The sequence below is a fragment of the Ailuropoda melanoleuca genome, chromosome 10, assembly GCF_002007445.2.
Source record: "Ailuropoda melanoleuca isolate Jingjing chromosome 10, ASM200744v2, whole genome shotgun sequence".
Lineage (NCBI taxonomy): Eukaryota > Metazoa > Chordata > Mammalia > Carnivora > Ursidae > Ailuropoda > Ailuropoda melanoleuca.
The window spans coordinates 36,320,978-36,342,331 of record NC_048227.1 but is presented as its reverse complement, the minus strand read 5'-3'; the positions used below and the strand labels follow the sequence as shown (position 1 = coordinate 36,342,331).

General features: G+C 57.7%; 2 protein-coding genes across 2 annotated transcripts in view; both read left to right on the top strand.

Moving 5' to 3' along the window:
* The first annotated feature begins 6,033 nt into the window (after positions 1 to 6,033).
* On the top strand, positions 6,034 to 16,196 carry FLYWCH1 (FLYWCH-type zinc finger 1). The gene is given in 9 exon segments (XM_034670537.1): positions 6,034 to 6,160; positions 6,162 to 6,472; positions 6,741 to 7,202; positions 8,248 to 8,697; positions 8,835 to 9,098; positions 9,443 to 9,706; positions 10,590 to 10,862; positions 12,678 to 12,742; positions 15,070 to 16,196. Coding segments are annotated over 9 exon segments (2,139 nt in total). The 5' UTR covers positions 6,034 to 6,140; the 3' UTR covers positions 15,100 to 16,196.
* Positions 16,197 to 18,897: 2,701 nt separating this feature from the next.
* KREMEN2 (kringle containing transmembrane protein 2) overlaps positions 18,898 to 21,354 on the top strand; it is a 9,154-nt gene continuing 6,697 nt past the window's right edge. Inside the window, exons 1-2 of the mRNA XM_034670539.1 lie at positions 18,898 to 19,162; positions 19,301 to 19,552. Coding sequence (XP_034526430.1) covers positions 19,486 to 19,552 — 67 coding nt within the window. The 5' untranslated portion in view covers positions 18,898 to 19,162; positions 19,301 to 19,485. The remainder of the gene's footprint in view (positions 19,163 to 19,300; positions 19,553 to 21,354) is intronic.

Sequence of the window (21,354 nt, the reverse complement as noted above, 5' to 3'; positions counted from 1 at the left end):
GTGTGACTTGTCACGGGAGAGTTACGGAGTTGAAGGACAGATGACCAAGCAAGGAGATGCAGCTTGTCTTTATGGTGTCTCCTGTTTCCCCGCGGTACTGAGAGTTCATGCACATCGTCCACAATTTCAAGAAAACAAAAGAAATGGGAGGAGAAAATAAATCACTGTTCTTACTACCTTTAACATTTTGAGATATTTCTTCCTAGGTATTTAAGGTTTGGGGGTTTTAAAAAAATATTTATTTGAGAGAGAAAAAGTGAGAGAGAGAGCGTGAGCGGGGAGGAGAGGAAGAAGCAGACTCCCCGCTGAGGAAGAAGCCCGACACGGGGCTCGATCCCAGGACCCTGGGATCATGACCTGAGCTGAAGGCAGATGCTTAACCGATTGAGCCACCCAGGTGACTCAGTTTTTGGGGTTCTTTGTTTGTTTGGTTTTTTGTTTAGGCCATGAATACATAAAATGAAATCAGTCCGTAACTGCGGACTGTGAGCAGAGCCCAAGGAAGGCCGAGTAAGAGGAGCGTGGGCTGAGGGCCAGAGGCCCCGCGGGGTCTGAGCCATACTTGGGTTTGCTTTTTTGAAAACCTTAGCTTAGAAAAGACAGTATTTGCAGACTTTGTTAACTGCATCTGCTTTCTAACTGTTAAGTTTTGTAAATACAAACATTTTGGGAAATCCTTAGTTATTTTTGCTACATGGAAGAACTCCCACATTCTTGCTTTGGACCCATTTGTGTCAGGCCGAGAACTTTTACCGACGACGCAGTATGTTCATTCTAAGGGGCAACACTGCCATCTTGTGGCCTTCGGGGGCATTGCTGCCCAGGATTTTGATGGGTCGAGGCTGTTCTGGGCCTACCTTGCACGACGGTTTGCTCCTTTGCAAGGGCTCCAACTGGTCTGCAGGAGGGGGCCTCCCCCTGTAAAGTGGCGTGAAATAGCAAACAACATGTTGAATGCAGTGTGTGTGCCACAGAAAACAACATGTCAGGCAAGAGCGCTAATCCAGGAAGGGAGAGAGCTGTGCATCCGAGGGGCAGGGTTACGAGCCGTGTACTAGGAATTAGGTTCTTAACAGTTTAAACATATTTTTATATAGTTTTTACAATATAATATTAGCAACTTACACAATATCCTAGTATGTCATCCATGCCAGGCCTCTTCTTTGATGAAGAAACCAAACCCAATAGTGAAAGACCTGCTTATGGTGTAGAAAACTGGTTTTTGGGGCGCCTGGTCGGCTCAGTCAGCGCTGTGTGACTCTTGATCTCAGGGTTGCAAGTTTGAGCCCCACGTTGGGTGTAGAGATGACTAAAAAAAAATAAAAAGTATTAAAAAAAAAAAAAAGAAAACTGTTTTTCATCCAACTGACCCTGAGGACCTGAGTTCCTATAAGGATTTTTCTTTAACAGTTTTACTGAGATATGATTTAATACATATAATTCCCCTATCAAAAGTGTATAACTCAGTGTTTTCCGTGTATTCAGAGTTCAACAACCATCACCACAATCAATGTTACGTTTCATTACCCCAAAGGAATCCCCACACCCTTTAGCATCACTTCCTAATCTCCCCTTCCCCTCCCCCAGTCCTGTGCAACCATTCATCTACTTTCCATCTCAGTGGATTTGCCCGTTCTGAACATGTCATATGAATGGAGTCATACAGTCTGCTATCTTTTGTGTCTGGCTGCTTCTACTTTTTTTTTTTTTTTGAAGATTTTATTCATTTGTGAGACAGAGAGAGGGAGAGATAGAGAGAGCACAAACAGGGGGGAGAGAGAGAAGCAGACTCCCCACTGAGCGAGGAGCCCACCGTGGGGCTCAATCTCAGGACCAGGAGATCAGGACCTGAGCCAAAGGCAGACGCTTAACCGTCTGAGCCAGGTAGGCGCCCCTGTGCCTGGCTTCTTTCACTGAGCGTGATGTTCTTACGGTTCATCACACCGTAGCACGTGCCAGAACTTGATTCCTTGTTATGGCCGAAAAATAGTCCACTGTATGGATGGACCACACATAGGCCAGCGCGGGTGGTTCCGAGGGAGAAGGCGGCGTACGGACTGACCCAGCCGGGGCCGACCCTGCATGGTGGCCAAAGGAGAGAGTGGTTGGTGTCCGCAGGGCTGGCCGGCAGCCTCCTGACAGCCAGGCTGAGAAGGAAGGAGTGTGGGCTGTTCTTGCAAAGTCGAACTGTTGAGGGAAGGAGGGGCTTTTGTTAGGTCTTGTTCTAGGACACAGGAGATGAAGAGCCTTGGTGGTCCCAGTGCAAAGAACTGCAGGAGGCAGAGAGCTTTGGTGAGCAGAGAGAGCAGGACACGAAGGCTGGAGAAAGGGCCCCAAGTGGGGAGGGGAGCTATACCAAGGGAACTGCGTGGAAACACGTTTATTTCCAAATCAGGATAGATATGTATGCCCCCTTCATCCAGATAGTGGAGAGTGGTAAGAGCTTATGAAGAGATCCGTCCTTGGTGGGAAAACTGTGAAACAGGTAAAGTGGTAGAAGTCCGCATCATGGAGACAGAACTTTAGGTAGTAAATCTGCCTTTTCTGAAGAACGTCATTCACCAATGATGTTAGGTAAATGGAACAGTACTACATGTAGTTTGTTACAGATGTGTGTGTGTGTGTGAAAATATGTATCACAAAAATTTACAACTCGAATCACTCTAAGTGCACAGCTTGGTGGCATGAGGCACCCTGACACTGGCGTGCCACCATCGCCACCAGCCACTGCCAGAACGTCGTCATCGTCCCAAACTGAAACTCCACAACCACCGAACAACAGCTCCCCATTCCACCACCCCCCGCCCTACCCCGCCCCCCGACTCTGCCGCTTTGAATTTGACAAGTGTAGGGACGTTGCATAAGTGGATTCATACAACGTTTCTTTTTTCATGACTGGCTAATTTTGCATTACGGACTTTTTATTACTTTTGTAAAAGAGTTTATTTGAGAGAGACAGAGTGAGAGCACAAGCAGGGGAGCAGTATAGGGAAACGGCAAAGCGGGCTCCCCACTGAGCAGAGAGCCCGATGCAGGACTTGACCCCAGGTCCCTGGGATCATGACCTGAGCCAAAGACAGACGCTTAACCGACTGAGCCACCCAGGCTCCCCTGTTATGGACTTTTTTTAAGTACGTAATTCTCATTGCTATCCTTTATCCTTAGTATTTTTGTTCTTTTCACTGCATTACCAGCCCTTTAAACATGATCACCTGAGGGATTTAACATTTGTGTTGCAGGGTACCTGAAGTTCAAGTGCCCTTTGATGTTGTGTATCTCACAACCTGTAGTGTTCCAACCATCAAAAAGCCAAAACCCACCAGGTTCAGTCACTTGGCGAGTATTAGTTACGGCTGAGTAGCAAATGACCCTGATCTCACTGGCCTGAAATAACAGTGTATTATTGACCAATGTCCCCATAAGGTGTGTGGGCCGTTCCTGTGGCCGCCATGCAGGATCGCACCGGTGGCTTGGGGTCCTCTGGCCCCTTCATGTGGCTACACACAGCTTGTGGGTCTGCTGGGCCGGACAGTGCAAGATGGTTTTCCTCCATGCCTGGCAGGCTCAGGGCTGCGTGTCCTGAGGGTGGGGACTTCCAGCCCCCACAGCATGCTTCTGCCACGCTCAGCAAGTCACACAGCAAGGGACCCATCTGGGCTGGAGCCAGTCCAGATTCAAGGCACACTGCAAGGGGGCCTGCGTACCTTATGGAAGGATCTGTGGTCATTAGACAATCTACATTCCAAGGCCCCTTAACGGTTGAGAATGGTAACCGTCAATTCAATCCAAATTCTAGGTCATTGCCGGATCCATGCTTTTCCGCGGAGGCGGGTAGGGGGCGACCATAGTTCGCCTTTTGTTGTGCTGTACCTTCTTCCGTATCCTTTGAGGTCCGTGGATCTTGGAAGCCTTTTAAGCAAAACTTGTAGTTGAGGGGACTGAACTGTCTCCTGACTCGGGGTGCCCATGACTCCGGGTCCAGTTCCTGGGGAATGTGGGGGGTCTTAGTCATGCCAGCGCCCTCTGCTTCGGAGGAGGCCAGACTTCGGCGTCTGATGGTCTGAGACTGAGGCCGATGGCGTGTTGGGGTCCCCACAGCGTCGCCTCTCGCCCCGCGCGTGGCGGGGACCCGGGCCCGGGCCTATAGGAGTGTGCGTGCTGTGTGGACAGCGACGGCAGCGATTCGGCTGGCCCGCGTTGTCTGAGACCTCCTGCAGAAGGGAGGGTCGGCCCCCGCGCCCTTGGCCTGGCAGGCTGGAAGCCGCTGGGACGGCAGGAGAGCGCCAGGCGGCTGGGGCGCGGGACCGGGGCGCGCGGAGACCCAGAGCTAGCCAGCTGGGGGCGGGCTGCTGGCTGAGGGACGGGCGCTGGGGCCAATCGGCGAGTCGCGAGGGGGGGGGCGTGGCGGCGGGGGGTGTGTGGCAGGGCCTCCCGCTGTCACCCTTTTCTGCCCAGGGCAGCTGCGCGCACAGGCGCGCACCAGGTCTCGCTGTGGCTGGTCCCCAGGGGCCCGCGCGTCCCTGCGCCGCCACGTCGCGGTGTGGGGAGGGATGGACAGGGAAGAGAAGGGCCACACGGGAGGAGCGAGGGTTGGCTCGTCCAGGGGCATGACGCGGAAGGGCAGGCCAGCCGGGACTCTGAATCAGGTGGCCCCTTACCTGGAAGATTTCCTGGAGTCTCGCCACCACCCTCCACTCCAAACCCCTCCACTGCTGCCCTGGGATGGGCAGGCGTGTACTGCGGGATGGGGAGAGGATGAGGCGTCCCTCTGTGCCTTCAGCCTTGGCTCTGTCTTAGTGGGGACACTGGGATCCTGCCCTTAAGCTGACCAGGGTTTGGGGAGCTGAATCTAGGCCCTAAACCAGGGAACTTCAGAGCGGGAATGGGAGACTGGGGGCACTGGAATGGCAGAACTTGGAAACGAGGGAGACAGCTCACCAATGGGGAGCTGAAATGTGCAGGGAAGGCTGCGGTCTTGCTTCTGGACTCTTAAGGAGAGGTGGGAGAGACCCAGCCACTCACCCACCACCCAGTCCCTCAAGAAAACAAAAAAGTCCCCTGCACACTGATACCCCAGGGCTGGCTCCGGGCTGGCTCTACCCCCATAATACGTCCTTTCTGCTTCTCCAGACCAGAACCCAGGGAGCCCGGAGTGACTGGATTCTCCAGACCCCTGTCCAGCCCCATCCCCTCCCAGCTGAGGCAGCACCAGCACCGCTCAGGCACAAGGGTCACTGCCCTCCTGGGGCCCCAGCATCTCCCGAGCTCTGTGTGGTCCAGGGCCTCTGGCCTGGGGTGGGGGACACATCTAGGTCTGAGTCCAGAGAGTCCTGCCTCCCGGAGCCAGGTGTCCCCTCTGTGGTCTGCAGAGCGCCAGCGGGTGCCCGGCTCGGTCTCCCTGTGACACAGTGTCAGCAGGAAGGCCACCGGGCATTCTGGGAGGGTCCGTGACCTGAGCCCATGTCCCAAGTGCTGGTCTCTGAGGCTTGGTGCTCAGGACGGCCGGTTACTGTCATCCCGGGCGAGGCACAGCAGGTACCGTGGGGGGACGGGCTCCGGATCCCCCTCAGCCGGACTCCCAGCTCTGCACTTCATGGCCGTGTCGGCCGTCTGGGCGCGCCTCAGTGTCCTCCTCTGTACGCTGGGTCAGCAAGAATGACCCACTTTCATAACACGGGCCAGGTGAGCTGGGAAACCCCGTGAAGACACGGCCCACCGTGCTCAGCACCTACGGGCCTGTCTTTATAGAAGCTCGCGGTTCTCAGTGCCTCGGTCACCCCAGCAGCCCCTGGAGAGCCCTGCCTGCGGCACATTTTACAGACAGGAGGGTGGCGTTTGGGGAGGGGAGGTGACAGACCCCAGCTGCCTGCGAGGACGCGGCCGAGCGGAGGCAGCGACCCGGGGTGCTCCGGCTCTGTGCGGGCCCCTCCCCAGCCTTTCAGCCCCATCTGCCTCCACCTCCACCCCATGTCCATTTTCCTGAGCCCCAGGCCCAAGGGGGCCTCCCCTGATGGATTTTGCCTCCTTCCTTAGGACGGAGCCCCTGGACTGCCAGGTTCCCGACCAGGGAGGAGGAGGAGGAAGAGAACTCCATCTGCTGGGTCCTGAGCGTGGCCTGGGGGACTGGCCATTGTCCCAGAATGCCCCTGCCGGAGCCCAGCGCAAGAGGGCGAGAGTGTGAAGGCTGGCCAGGAGCCGTCCCCGGAGTCCCCTGAGCCAGGCACAGATGTCGTCCCCGCAGCCCCCACGAAGCCCAAAGAGTTCTCTAAACTGGTCCTGCTGACGGTCTCCACGGAGAACGTTGATGGGGTGGACTCCCAGCCCAAAGGAGGGCACTGTGTCGTGTCCCTGGAGATGTCTGGTCCTGACGCACTGGCCAGGACCCCCCAGATCCTGCCAGTGGAGGAGCAAGTGGGGGCAGTCCAGCCAACCCCCCGGGAGCCTGAGCAGAAGCGCAACAAGCCAGACACAAGTGAGTTTCAGGCTTACTGCTCCTGGCCCGGCCCCCTTTGTGGCCCTGCATGCTCAGACATCGACCCTGTGCACCCCCTTTCTAGGGGGGTGGCCTAGGGGTCCCACCTCTGCTTGGAGCTAAGCATCCTTGTCTCTAATCAGGACTGTGTCAGGCTGTTGTGATGATCTCAGGATGTCATCCCTACGTATCTCCCATCCCTCCCATCCATGTCCTTGGCCTCGAGCCCTGCTCTGTTCCAGCTAACCCAGTCGTCTTTTTTCCCCAGCAGCCCCCAAGCCCCTGGAGTTCCTTAGGACCCCTTTTGGGGGCCGCCTCCTGGTTCTCGAGTGCTTCCTGTACAAGCAGGAGAAGGCCGTGGGGGACAAGGTCTACTGGAAGTGCCGTGAGCACTGTGAGCTGGGCTGCCGGGGCCGGGCCATCACCCGAGGCCCACGGGCCACAGTGATGCGGGGCCACTGCCACCCTCCCGACGAGGAGGGCCTGGAGGTGCGGCGCCGGAGACAGAAGCTGCCCAGTCCAGCCCTGCCTGAAGGCTTGGGGGGTCCAGAGGGCCCTGGGGGCCGAGTGGAGGAGCCGCTGGAAGGGGTGGGCCCGTGGCTGTGCCCTGAGGAGCCGGAGCCCACCCCTGGGTTGGTGCTGAGCAAGCCCGCCGCAGAAGAGGATGAGGGACTGCGAGCCCTGTCACTGCTGAGCTTGCCCCCCAAGAAACGCCCGACACTGGGGATTGGTGAGTGCCCTGCACCTGGGCTCCACTCTGGGGCAAGCGGGAACCCACGGGTCCTTACCTGTGCCCAGATGGAAACGTGGGGTCCCACATGGCTTGTAATGCGCTCCAAGTCAACATGGCTAAAAGATAGAAACACGTCCTAGAAATCATCAAGCCCGGGGGATAGAACTAGTGCTTTAGAACCAGGGGGCCCAAGTCCTTCTGGAACTTCCTGATGCAGCAGGGTCTGATGTGAGGCCCAGAAACCTGAGTTTTAACAAGGCCAGGTGATCCTGGGTGCCCGTGAGGTTAGGGGAGGTCGGCCTAGGGGAGAGCTTTGGACCAGGTTCAAATCACAGCTCCACCTGGTTTCAGCGCAGATGCTGAACCTCTGGGGTTTCTGGAGCTTTGTCGGGGATGGGTGATCGCTCAGATGCCGGGGAGACCAGAAGCTTGATGTGTGGGAAGGACTCAGCACCAGTCCCACGTGTGGTGGCACTGAGCGACTAGTAGCTGAGGTCTTCTGGGCTTTTATTACCAGCCAGTGGGAGGTGGGCTTGGTCCCAAGGGTCGGGTCCCTCCTGACCCAGATTCGAGGGTGTAAGGATTTAGGGCAGCTGCTGTGCTGGGTACTGGAGTGGGGAGAGGCAGGGAACACTTGTTTTTTACTGTCTGTCTTTTGCCACCATTTGTATTTTATGGCGTGTGCATGTGTTATTCAAAAATTAGATAGAAGTTTCAAACAAACCCTAAAAAGAGTCTGGCCAGGATGACTGAACACATAGGCTATGACGTCAGAGCCAGCTCGGTCCTTCCCGGTGCTCGACCTTGGACGTGATGTGTAACCACATCACGTGAGTGGCCTCCCCGCTGACCTCCAGGAGAGGACCGGCACCTTCTCCCTGGCTCACTGGGTGCGGGGTCGGTGGGAATGCACGCGGGGCCCACGCACGCCCGGCTCGGGGAAGCTACAGTCAGTGTCCGCATAAAGGGAAAAGCCCTGGCCCCCACACCTCCCCGGCCTCCTCTCCTCGGCTGCCGTGACTGCCCTAGATTCCTCCTCCAGGAGAACCCCGGCCTTTGGAATTCCTGAGGACGTGCTACGGGGGCCGCTTCCTGGTGCACCAGTCCTTCCTGTACAAGCGGGAGAAGGCGGTGGGGGACAAGGTGTACTGGACGTGCCGGGACCATGCACTGCACGGCTGCCGCAGCAGGGCCATCACGCAGGGCCAGCGGGTGACCGTGATGCGGGGCCACTGCCACCCGCCCGATGTGGAGGGCCTGGAAGCCCGGCGGCAGCAGGAGAAGGCCATGGAGACACTGCAGGCCAGGCCTGGCGGGCCCAGGGGCCAAGCTGACAAGCTGCTCCAAGGCGTGGACAGTCTGCTCTACCGCAGGGGGCCCGGGGCCCTGACTCTCACTAGAGCCCGGCCTAGAAAGCGCAGGAAAGTCCTCCCGGCCCCGCCCCAAGCCCTGCAGGGATCCCCCGCTGAGAACCAGGACGAGGAGGACCCAGGTGAGTCCTTCAGTCCGTTGGCCCAGAGCCGGGACCCCTCAAGTCTTGCTTCCTCAGGTCCAGGGAGGTAGGAGGGGACCCCAAGACCCTGAATTCCCACTTCCCTCCCCCACCCACCTCTCCCCGTTTCTCCCCAGGAGGCCCTGAGTTCCTGAGGACCCCTCTGGGGGGCAGCTTTCTGGTGTACGAGTCCTTCCTCTACAGGCGGGAGAAGGCGGCCGGGGAGAAGGTGTACTGGACGTGCCGGGACCAGGCCCGCATGGGCTGCCGCAGCAGGGCCATCACGCAGGGCCAGCGGGTGACCGTGATGCGTGGCCACTGCCACCCGCCTGACCTGGGGGGCCTGGAGGCCCTGAGGCAGCGGGAGAAACGCCCAGGTGCGGCTCAGCGGGGGAGCCCAGGTAGGACAGACTGCGGCCAGTGGGCCTTGGTGACAGGCAGGAGACCCTGACAGCCAGCCTTTCCCTCTGACCTCTCGTCCCCCAGCAAGCATCCTCCCAATCTAAGGCGAGGCGAACACTCTGGAAGTGGTTACAGCCCTCTCCTGTTGCTCTCCCCTCCCCTCCTGCCCCTCCCCTCCTCGCCTCAGTCCTGCTCTCTCAGGGCGCAGTCCTCTGGGGTCTGCTCCGCCCAGGAGCTATGCTGCTCTTGCTTTGAGAACAGGGGCCCCCATCACCTCACTGCTGAACTCCAAGACCTAGCTCCCAGCTCTCCGCCCCCACCCACCTCTCCCGTTTCTCCCCAGGAGGCCCTGAGTTCCTGAGGACCCCTCTGGGGGGCAGCTTTCTGGTGTACGAGTCCTTCCTCTACAGACGGGAGAAGGCGGCCGGGGAGAAGGTGTACTGGACGTGCCGGGACCAGGCCCGCATGGGCTGCCGCAGCAGGGCCATCACACAGGGCCAGCGGGTGATGGTGATGCGCAGACACTGCCACCCGCCCGACCTGGGGGGCCTGGAGGCCCTGAGGCAGCGGGAGCAGCTCCCCAGCCCAGCCCAGAGGGAAGGCTCAGGTGCGGGTGAGAGGGTGTGGAGCGGGGCAGGTACTCCCGTGGACCCTCTGTCCGCAGCCCTGTGCCTGGTGGGCTCTAGCCACCCGCAGCACGAGCTCCCTAAGGCACGGGGGCTCCACACTCATGGCCGGTGCTAGTCTGGGATTGGCTGGCTGGAGAGAAACCCATGCAGACAGCTGGAGGGAAGGGGGTGGGGTGGCATGATCTCCCACAGGGGTGGGGTGGCATGATCTCCCACAGCAAGTGCTCAGCACCCATTTATGGGGCGATGCGCTTGGACCTCAGGGATCCTCTGTCTCCCCTCTCTGGGTCTCTCATGTCTGTTTTCCTCCCTCTCCCCCAGTACCCTCTAGCCACCCAAACCCCAACAGCGCATGACATTTCAATTCAGGGTCTTAAAAGCCTCAAGAGAGAGTCGATTGTTTGCCAGCTGGCCAAGGGGAGGTTGGACACGGAGCCAGGAGGCCCCCTGTGCATAGTCCCAACCAGCCATGGGCTCCGCTGAATGTTCCAGCCCAGCCTCTGACTGGGGTGCTTGCCAGCAAGTGTGGAATCCAAGCCAGGTCAGGAGAGGCCTGCAGGAAAGCAGGGCCAGCCTCCCAGGCAGCACCAAAGCCCCGAGAAGGAGACAGCCCGTCTGTCGTCGAGGCTGTCAGGGCCACGGGCCCTGGGCTGGCAGCTGGAGCTGCAGCCCTCAGGGCCCCACAGCATAGGCTGGTGTGGAGGCAGAGAGCAGAGCGGGTTCTGGGGCGGCGGGGCGGCAGGGGGGATTGCGGTTTCCTGGGGCAGGCTGGTGGCGCAAAGGAAACGGCCTCTGTCCCTGGCGCCCAGGCTCTGCACCCTGCTTCCGAGCTGCCCCGTTCATGCTGCCACTTCCTTCCAGGAACCCTCCGGCCTCTGGAGTTCCTGAGGACTTCCCTCGGGGGCAGGTTCCTGGTGTACGAGTCCTTCCTCTACAGGAAGGAGAAGGCGGCCGGAGAGAAGGTGTACTGGATGTGCCGGGATCAGGCCCGGTTGGGCTGCCGCAGCCGGGCCATCACGCAGGGCCAGCTGGTGACGGTGATGCGTAGCCATTGCCACCTGCCTGACCTGGCGGGCCTGGAGGCCCTGAGGCAGCGGGAGCGGCTCCCCAGCGTGGTCCAGCAGGAGGACCCAGGTGCAGACTGGGATGGGGGCCACAGGGGGGAGTACAAAAGAGCTGTAGGCGTCTCGACTCTCCCAGCCTGAGGTTCAGACACCTCAGGGGACACACACCATCTGAGGAGCTTGGTGCCCTGGCCTTCCTACCTTTCCAGAGTCTTCTATCTCTCCCGTGCGCTGGCGCCTTCTCCGGAACCTGGAAACACCCCAGATCCGTCCCATTCTCAAAGTGACTCCCCTTCTAATTCACTTCCTCTCCTTTCCTTTATCCTAAGAGGTCTTAACTGGTTACAGATCAGTCTCTTGAAAATCAGATGAAAAAACAGACTGCTCCGGAAGAGTGTGCTAATGTTTGTGTGTACACACACGCACACGGGCACACACACGTGCACACTCATAAGGTTTTGCCAAGAATTAATTTTATTGAACTGAAAATGGGTTCCCTTGACATAAACAGAATAGAAAACCAGTTATTAGGAAGCGTTTTTGTGTTTCATATTAGTTCATGTGAATAATAAGGGCCACATCTTATAAAATACAAAAATGAATCCAAGTTGTACAAAACAACCAAAAGAAATATGATTTCTGCTCAAGAAAAATGGAGGTTTCTGGGAGAAAGCCACTGTTTTTGTCAATGAGAAACAGAAGGCACGGGGGGCTCCTGGGGGCTTAGTCGGGTAAGCCTCTGCCTTTGGCTCAGGTCTTGATCCCAGGGTCCTGGGATCGAGTCCTGCATCGGGCTCCCCGCTCAGTGGGGAGTCTGCTTCTCCGTCTCCCTCTGCTGCTCCCCCTGCTTGTGCTCTCTGTCAAATAAATAAATAATCTTTAAGATTATTGGAGAGAGAAAGAGTGAGAGAGAGAGAAGGAGCAGGGGCACGGGACAGAGGGAGAAGCAGGCTCCCTGCTGAGTGGGGAGCAAGATGCAGGGCTTGATCCCCTGACTCCAGGACCACGACCTGAGCCGAAGGCAGCTGCTTAACTGACTGAGCCACCCAGGCGCCCCCAATAAGTAATCTTAAAAAAAAAAAGAGTGAGAAGGGGCGCCTGGGTAGCGCAGGCGTTAAGCGTCTGCCTTCGGCTCAGGGCGTGATCCCGGCATTCCCGGTCCTGCTCTGCTGCATGACAGNGCTAGGAGCCTGCTTCTTCCTCTCCCACTCCCCTGCTGTGTTCCCTCTCTCGCTGGCTGTCTGTCACATAAATAAATAAAATCTTTAAAAAAAATAAAATAGTAAAAAAAAAAAAAAGAAAAGAAATAGAAGTTGTGGGACGCCTGTGGCACATTTGAGGGCAGCTTGGTTCGATGTGTCGTTCAGTCCTGCTCTGCTGCATGACGGGCTGAATGCTGACTCTCAGGGTCCCAAACAGCTTCCTTCACCAGGCACAGGTAGTTTGGGGCATCAGAAAACCAGGATTCCCAGTGACTGCCCCAATCAGAGTCGTTCCACCCAGTTTTCTTTATCCTCAAGGCCTTAAGGTCATCATGACAAAGTGTGTACCTTTGGCTCTAGCAGCTTCAACAAGAAAATTAACGGGGCGCCTGATCGGCTGGGTCAGTAGAACCTGTGACTCTTGATCTCGGGGTTGTGAGTTCGAGGCCCATGCTGGGTGCAGAGATGACTTAAAAGTAGAAAAGGCGGGGCGCCTGGGTGGCTCAGTCTTGGTTAAGTGTCTCACTCTTGATCTCGGCTCAGGTCTGGATCTCAGGGTTGTGAGTTCAGGACCCGTGTTGGGCTCTAAGCTGGGCGTGGAGCCTACTTAAAAAAATAATGAAAAAGAAAAGAAAATCTTACACAAGAATTATTAACCCGTGTTTTCAATGTTCTTTCCTCAGAAAAGATGAAACTTCCGCCGGAAGCGCAGCCGTGCGTCCAGCCCGAGTGTCCGGCCGGCCGGCAGGTGTGTGGGTAACAGCTGTCTCGCGCACGCAGGCGCCCGGCGCGTGGTTGGTGACGGCCTCAAACGCTTACTGCGTCGCACGGTGTCTGTGGGCAAGGCGTCAGGAGTGGGTGGGCTGGGGGTCCTGGCACGGGGTCTCTGCCGAGCTTGGAGGAGAGATGGGGCCCAGGGCTGCGGCCACCGGAAGGCCGGTGGGGGCCGAGGAGCCCGTTCCAGGGGCCTCACTGGCTCGAGCGGCCGCGGGGACCGCCCCTCCAACGCGACAGCTGTCTCCCCGCCAGACCAGGGGTCCGAGGGGGGCAGCGGAGCGAGGCGCACGTGGGGCGCGCGCCGCGACAGACCGAACTGGGCCCCGAAACGGCAAGGACTGAAATCACGCGAAGGACGGCGTGTGTGCGCAGCGGGTGAAGCACAGATCAGCCCCGCGAAGAACGTCAGGGCCTTGCACGCTCCCCGGTAACGGCCGACTGAGGCGGCCCGGCGCGAGCGGAAACGGTCCCCCGTGAACAAGATGGCGGCGCGGCGCATGGGGAGGCGCGGGCGGCGGCAGAGCAGCGCCGAAGGGACGTTTGTAGCTGAGAGACTTCCGTTAGAGCAGAACAAGGTCTCAAGTCAGCGACCGACACCCCGTGTGACGACACTAGGGAGAGAATAACGGAGCCATCCGAGAGCAGAGGACGTGAGGGAGAACAGACATGAGTGATGTAGAGAAGAGAGAATGAACGAGACCAGAAGTTGGTTCTTTGTAAAGGATCAACAAAATTAGCAAACCTTTAGCTACATCGCCCCCAAAATTGGTTTTTATTTCTTTATTATTTTAATTTTTTTCAAAATTAGTTTGTAAAGATAGGGAACACTCAGGGGCCCCCTGGCTGGCTCAGTCAGAGGAGTGTGCAACTCTTAATCTCGGGGTCGTGTGTTCGAGCCCCACATTGGGTGTAGAGATGACTTAAAAAAATAATATCATTATTTATATTTTTTAAAGATTTTATTTAGGGGCGCCTGGGTGGCTCAGTCGGTGAAGCGTCTGCCTTCAACTCAGGTCATGACCCAGGGTCCTGGGATTGAGTCCCACATCGGGCTCCCTGCTCAGCAGGGAACCTGCTTCTCGCTCTGCCTCCTGCTCCCCCTGCTTGTGCTCTCTGTCTCTCGTTCTCTGTCAAATAAATAAATAGAATATTTTAAAAAGACATGGGGCTCAATCCCAGGACCCTGGATCATGACCTCAGCCAAAGGCAGATGCTTAACTGACTGAGCCACCTAGCCACCCCCCCCCAATAAAATCTTTAAATAAGATAAAGATAGGGAAGACTCAAATTATTAAAGAATAAAAAATAGGGCATTACTGCCTACCCCACAGGAAAAACCACACACGCACAGAAGGGTCGTCAGGGAACACTGAGCAGCAGCATGCCAGGAAATCGGGTAACCGAGCTGAAGTGAAAACGTTCCTAGAAAGGCGAGCTACCAAGACTGATTCGGGAAGAAATAAGGAAATCTGAATAGACCTGTGACAGGTACAGACACCAAATTAGTCATTTTAAAACTTCCCACCAAGAAAGGCCCCAGGCCTGGATGGCATCCCTGGTGCCCTGTACCAAACACTTAGCCAAGAACTAACACCAGCCCTTCACAAACTCTCCACGAAAGTGGAAAAGGACGGAGAGGACTTTTGGGGAGCGTGGAAACATCCTCAAAGTGGTTGTGGGGATGGGCTCATGGCTGCAGATACACTGACCCCGTCGAGTCCCACACTGACGTGGTGAGCGGGGTGGCGTAGGAATGACAGCTCAGTAAAGCTGTCTAAAAACAGGAGGGAAGCGACAGTGACGTTCTGAACACACTCACACCACCCTGCCACTCTTGCTTTACTCTTTTCCTTAGAAGCCGGTGAGCACACGTAGCCCACGCGCAAGGGGAGGGGAATTAGGCTCCTTCCCTCCGTCCCTTCCCACACTCCCTGTGGGACACCAAAGAATTGTGGACATTTTCCAAACCCATCACAGTAATAAACGAGATCTTTCCATTTCTCGACAAAGAATCTTAAAAAGGCCACATGCAGATCCCAGCAACTTCTGGAGGGGGAGACAGGACCTCTCAGGAGTGTGGGTTTCCTCCCAGGATACGCTAGTGTAGAAAGCCAGGCACCCCCAAAGTGCGTGTTATGGGGCAACCTCCCCTTTTAATGGAAAAGGTGTGATGTGTGTATGGGAACGTGTGAAAACAACCTAGCTGATGGTTATCTCTAAGGAAAGGGAAACCCTCTATATTGCCTACTTTTGCCATATTTGGATTTTTATAATGAATATGTGTTTCTTTGTAATTAGGAAGGTGGAAGGTACAAAACAGGACAGTGAGTCCCAGTGAGGCCAACCTCCTCCCAACTCGAGCGGATGGACCCTGTGCATTGCCAGCGTCAAGGACACTCCAAGTGCACCCGGGCCCCTGGCCTTTCCTACCCGGTTAGATCTTGCTTCACAAAAACTCTCTTCCACTCTTCCAAAGTACTGGTGGCCTTCACGTTTCCTCAAGGGTCCCCCAGGAGCCATACTTTGATGATGTCTCCGAGCGGGCAAACAAGAATGCCAGGAGCTGGCGGCCTGCAGGTGTGTGTGACCTGGGGCAAGGTCCTGGCCCATGAAAGAGCGGAAGCAGCATCTTTCCACAAAGACGACTCTTCTCTGCTGGGCTGCTCCGAGCCACAAACACCCGTCCGTTTTCAGAGTATGTGACTTTGCCGAGGATGGTCCAGTCTGGCGTGGGCACATTTGGAGAAGTTTCTGCTGCTTCCTGCTGAGCTGCCCTGCAGAGCTCCAGCCTCCCCACGGGTTTTCCAGACAGGTGCAAGGTGGTCCTTTGTGCCCGTTGGCCACGTGTGGCTGGGCTGCAGCCATCCCTCGTGGTAGCAGACAGGCCAAAGCAGAGGCCTCACTACACGCTCTGTCGGAGTTTCTCTCTTTGCTGTCCTCCCACTTAAACCCAGGGTCTGCAGTCCCCATAGCAGGTGTCATTCCTGGCAGCGGGAGCCAGCCCGGATGTCCATGGGAAGCCGGCCTCGGACAGACCCTACTGGCCCACGATGTCTGGGTCCTGGATCGCCCACATTTGTCTGACGCAGGAGGAGAGGCAGGCCTGGATGGCAGTGGAGGCCCATCCCTTCTCCCATCTGGTAGCGTTGCAGACGGCTGGCCTAGCAGGTCCGAGGAGAAGCAGGCTGACCTCAGCCAGGAGCTCCAGAGGCAGCTGCTTGCTAACTGGGCCACAGCCTCGACAGCGAGCTTCTTGCGTTCATGCTGTAATCCGTGCTGTAATTGCAGAGGGAGTGCACGCCGCAGGCCCCCTCTCTCCTGCCAAGCTGGCCATGGAGCCTGCTGTCCGGCTATGGGACAGCGACAGCTTGGGACCCCACTGTCCCTCTGCTTATAGATTTCCCACCAATAAACCCTGTTTTCTATCTCGTCGTGTAGAACTGGTATGTGCGTCCACGTCCCTGTGCAACAGCGGTCAGCCACCACAAAGCCACTGCGCTGAGTCTCAGTGCCACGAGGTTGGGAGCGATGGAGTTTGGTTGGGCACCCCCAGAAGAGACCCCCAGGCGGGAGGCAGTGCCCCTCACCTGGCCCCATGTCCGCTGGACCAAGAGCAGGTCGGGGTCCTCTGGAGCGGTTGCTGAGTGGTCTGCTCCCAGCCTGCAGGGGGCGCTGCGGCCCCCGCTCGCCATTGCCCTCATGTCGCTGAGAGGCCTTGATTCTCTGCTGATGCCCCTCATTCTGAGCCCTCTCTTTCTTATGAACTGGGGCAAGCTTAAAATGGAAATGGCTCCCCCAAGGACAGGACAACCTAGACCCCCCCAGTGCAGACCCTGGCTCCCTTCCCAGGCGAGCACGTGACCCATCATTTGACCCCAGCTCTACGGGGCCAGAGCCTAGCAGCCTGGCCAGCAGTCATGAAGACGGCCCACCTCCCAGGTAGGGGGCAGCTGTCCGGCAGAGAACCCTGTGCTGACGGCCGTCGGCAGTGGACACCCTACACAGGGGCTATGTTGTGAGCAGTGCTCTTGGCCATGAAGCATGCCACCCCGAGATGGGGAACTGCCCGCGGCCAAGGCCAAAGACACAGCCCTGTGAACAGACAGGACACCCCAGTCCCGGGTCCATCTACGTGTCTCAAATACGCATGCCCACGGAAGGTGGCCGCTCCTGGAGGGAAGTCTGTGCCTCTACCCGCTGAGTCTCTGCTCAACCCCACTGTGGAAGGGGCGCCTCACACAGGCGTGGGTGCTCCAGCGAGAAGTGCTGAGTCCCAACAGCTGTTAGCAGAATCTGCTGGCTCTGCGGCCTCCCCAGCCGGCTCTCTGCAGGGACCATGACTTCCCCAGTCCTACGTCCATGCCCCTCAGCGTGGCCGGGCTCCAGGATGCAGCACAAGGAGAATCACAGAGGGACGCAGGCTTCCCCTCCCTCCTGGACGTTCCTGCGGACGAGCGCCAGTGTGCTCCTCGTCTTCTCTGCTCCTGCTCTGACTTCAGAGGACAGACGGAGGGTCTGTGTTGCTTGGACCGAGGATACCCACATGGACAGGAATTTTGACACCGCCGTCACCTTGGGTGGCCCCCTGGCTGCTCTGGCTCCAGAAGCTTCCTCCCATACATCCACTTCCTCCACCGTTGCAGGGCCACAGAGACATCCCTTGCCCTGTCCTGTCACAGAGCGAAGCGCACAGGGGCAGGTCCTCGGAAGCTGGTCCCTCCGTGGATGGAGATTGGTCAGCAGGGCAGGGCCCTCCTCCTTTCCTGCTCTGCTCTGCTGCTAGTTTCCCTTAATAAACCCGATTTTATGATGTCTACACCACACGGAGCCTCTGCCCCTTCCTGTGACAGTGAGCAACAGTTACGAAATCAGGTTTCAATTAAGAAATTCTTTAAAAAGTTCACTAGGGATAACAGAAATATCAAAAAGGAGCTCAACTTTTAAAAATGGGGAGCGGTGGCCGGCTATGGGAGTCCCGGCCCCCAGGTCCTGCCCCAGGGGGCGAGGTGAGCATCATCAAAATGCTTCTCATGGCTCCGCTCCCCCTTGGCCCCCGCCCAGCCTCCGGTCTCCACATCCTTCCTGCAGGAAGGCAGCACCAGGGACCTCCTTGTGCCTGAAGCTGGCAGATGCTTCTCAGAGCTTGCTCGCCCTCGGCACTGAGCACCGTCTGCTGACCCCTCCCAAGGAGGGCTCCTCTCAGTCCTTGGCCTACCTCCCTGCAGCCTGTTCCGCCTTCCTGGAGGGCTCCTCTGCCCCCACCGGCCTAGAAGCTGCATGGTTGGTGTTATGGGGACTGGACCTCAGCCCTTCTCTGCCCAGCCGCTTGGAGGGGCTCCCTGTGTCAGTCTGCAGCATCAGCCTCCCTGGCCTTGGCCCCGGGTAACCTGTGGGCGGGGCACAGGCAGCAATGGGGGTCATCCACCCACTGTCCTCCTCATGATAGAAAAAATCACTGAAACGGGAAGTAGAAAGGTGGTTCTGGGGGGCTGGGAGAGGGGAAGAGAATTACTGTTTGATGGGATAGACATTCAGCGTTGCACAATGATGCAAATATACTTAACACTATTGAAATGTTCACTTAAAAACGGCTAAGATGATAAACTTCATGTTAGGTGTGGTTTACCAGTGAAAAAAAGAAAAATGAGCAGAAGCCAAGAGCCAGAAGGTGCTTGCAATAAATGCCCCCCCAAAAGACTCTGGCTTCCAGAGGGGTTGTAGAGGGTGAGAGTGGGGAGCTGGACATGAGTTTGGAGTGTGATTTGCCCAAGGAAGAGGTGTAGTGGCCCAGACTAGGGAGGTGGCAGCAAGGATGGAAAAGGGACAAGAGATAAGCTGGCACGAGCTGACTTGTGTGTTCGTGTGTAGAAGTCCTGACCCCCAGGACCAGAGTGTGATCCTGTTTGGAACTAGGTCATTGCAGATGTGATCAGTTAAATGAGGTCCTACTGACCTAGGGTGGGCACCTAAGCCAATGTGACTGCTATCCTTATAAAAAAGGGACATTTGGCCACTGACCCACACACACAGGGAGAATACCATGTGAAGCTGAAGGCAGACATCGAGGTGATGCTTCGACACCCGCAATGGCCAGCTAACCTCCGGAAGCTAGCGGAGAGGCACTGAACACACCCACACTCCCAGCTCTCAGAAGGAACACTCCCTGCTGACGGCTTCGTCTCAGGATTTCAGTCCCCCGTCTGTGGGACTCTGCTAGGACGTCCCAGGAAAGCAAAGGGGAGACAACGACTAGCCGGGCAGGAGGTGGGCCAGTTGGAGCTAAATTGTGCCGGTTGTTGTAACAAGCAAGACTCCAATCTCAGCAGCTTCATAACACACGTTTATTTCGCACGCATCCCCACACTTCCGGTTGATGGGCACCTTCTACCAGGTCACTCAGGAATCCAGCTCCTTCCACCCTCCCCAGGCCCTGGGCATCTTGCACATCTGTTTGGTGAAGGGAGGAGAGGGAGCCCTGGCAGAGACCTACCTGCGTACTTTGCAAACCTGGAGATGGTATTAAATACAGGTTCCAGTGAAGGTTCTCATGGAGGAGGTCTGGGGTGGAGCCTGAGAATCTGCACTTGTAACAAGCTCCTCGGTGATGCTGCTGCCGGCCTGGGCGCCCACTTTGAGTACCGAGAGGCATCACTCCTGCCCACACCCCACTGGCCTCAACTCGTGCCCACAGTCAGATGCAAGGGGGGCAGAGAAATGAAGTTCAGCTGTTTGCGCAGAAGCTGGAGGAACCTGGATCAGTTAACACGGGAGGCCGGAGCAGGTAAGAGGAACCTAGCCCTCCCCCCACAGCAGTACTGTTGTTCTGGGGGGACCAAGAGGAAGTCCTGACTTAGACTGTGGGGCCCTTCAGCCTTCCTGAACTCCCTGTAAGTGACAGGGTGGGGGCCAAGGTCTTCTTTAGTTTGAGGCTCTGTGAGCCATCTGGGACCAGAGCTTGCCATGAAAACCCTGCCCCTCATCTCAGTGCCCCAATCCTGGAACTGAGCATCCCTCCCCGTCATCCAATAGTTCCCCTGCAGGAGACTGAGCCCTTGGGGAAGGGGAGGCCGAAGTACAGTAGACTGGATGATAGCTCGGTCCACCCCTGCCAGGACAGGAGCCAGTTCCTACTCTACTCTCCCTACTGACCCCTGTCCCTGTCCCCCACCTAGCCCTTCCCTGGGCAGTCTGTGACCATGGAGGTGACGCCCCCCACCCACCTCCATCACAGAGGCCATGGCCCAGGCCTGCAGTCCCCAGAGGCTCCCTGTGGACCAGAGACTTGGGAGAACACATACAAGCCCCAGCAGCAACTGCCTCTCCCGTACCCCCCTACATGGGAGAAGGGGGCCAGGCGAAGGGTGGCCACCAGTCGTTGCCTGGATAGGGGGGCCTTAGACAGGTTGTCTGTGCTGGGCTAGCATGCACAGGGGAGACTCCCAGTCCAGTGCTCAGCGGGGCCAGGAAACTGGGAGGCAAGCCCTGGCCAGCCTGGCCGCTGAGAGGGATGCCCCAGGAGGCGACCCTGGTGTCCAGTTCGAGTTTCAACAAGCCCATCTCCTTTGAATGTTCACCCCGTGGGCTGCTCACCCCTAGGATCCGAGAGCTTCATCACGAGGTACTAAATCACCAGGTACTAACTGCTAGGTCTCCGGTCCCATTGTCACCACGCACGTCTTGGCCTTTCTAGAACCCTTCCTGCACGCCCCCTATCTTATGGGCAGGGACAGGTCCGTCAGGGCTGGACAGCTTGGTGAGGGCCTGGGGAGCGGAGGGGAGACTGGATTGAGGGGCAAGGGATCTGGGCGGGGCGGGGCCGCTGAGGGCCCGGGCTACCACCCATCTCCTCCCCGGCGCCCGCCCCCGCCCTCCCACGCACCTGCGCTGGCCTCCCCCCAAGCCCTGGGGGCAGCCGGCGGGCGGCGCTGGGAGATCAGAGGATTCGGAGGAGTTGGGCCCGGGGGAGGGGGCGGGGAATTTCCCCCCACGCCTGCCTGGGCCTGCTCCCCTCCCCCTCCCCCGCCAGGTTGGGGGTGGGGGGGCTCCGCTGGGGGAATTCCACTGCGCTGCGAGGGCTCCAGAGAGCCTGGGCTGGGGGTCTTACGGAAAGAAGGGGAAAGAGAGGAGGGGACAGGCTGGGACCAGGGGCGCAGCTGCCTTCCTCCCCAGACACCAGCTGCCCCTGCCTGTCCGGGATTGAGCGTCCACCATTCCCGCCTGTCTCGCGGGCGCGGGGGCAGGGAGTGGCACTTACTCCGTCAAACCAGAGGCGTTCGGTACTTGGGGACAGGGGCGTGAGGATCCGAAAGAGGGTGTGCATTTGGGCTTCCGACAATGAATGGGTGACAGCCTGGGAGTGCATGCGTGCATTTGATATAAGGGTGCCTGTGAAAAGGAGCCTCTGCGGTATCCCGGGGCGTGTGGCCTCGGGAGAGGGTCGTGTATCACCCCCCTTAGGGTCCTGTTGTCCGCCAGCCTGGACTGTCCTCCTCCACACACCCCTAGAACCAGCACGGACCTTGAGAGGGGGAGGGGAAGGGTGAAGCGTGCCGGGACACCGAGGGTCCCGGGGCCACTGTGTTG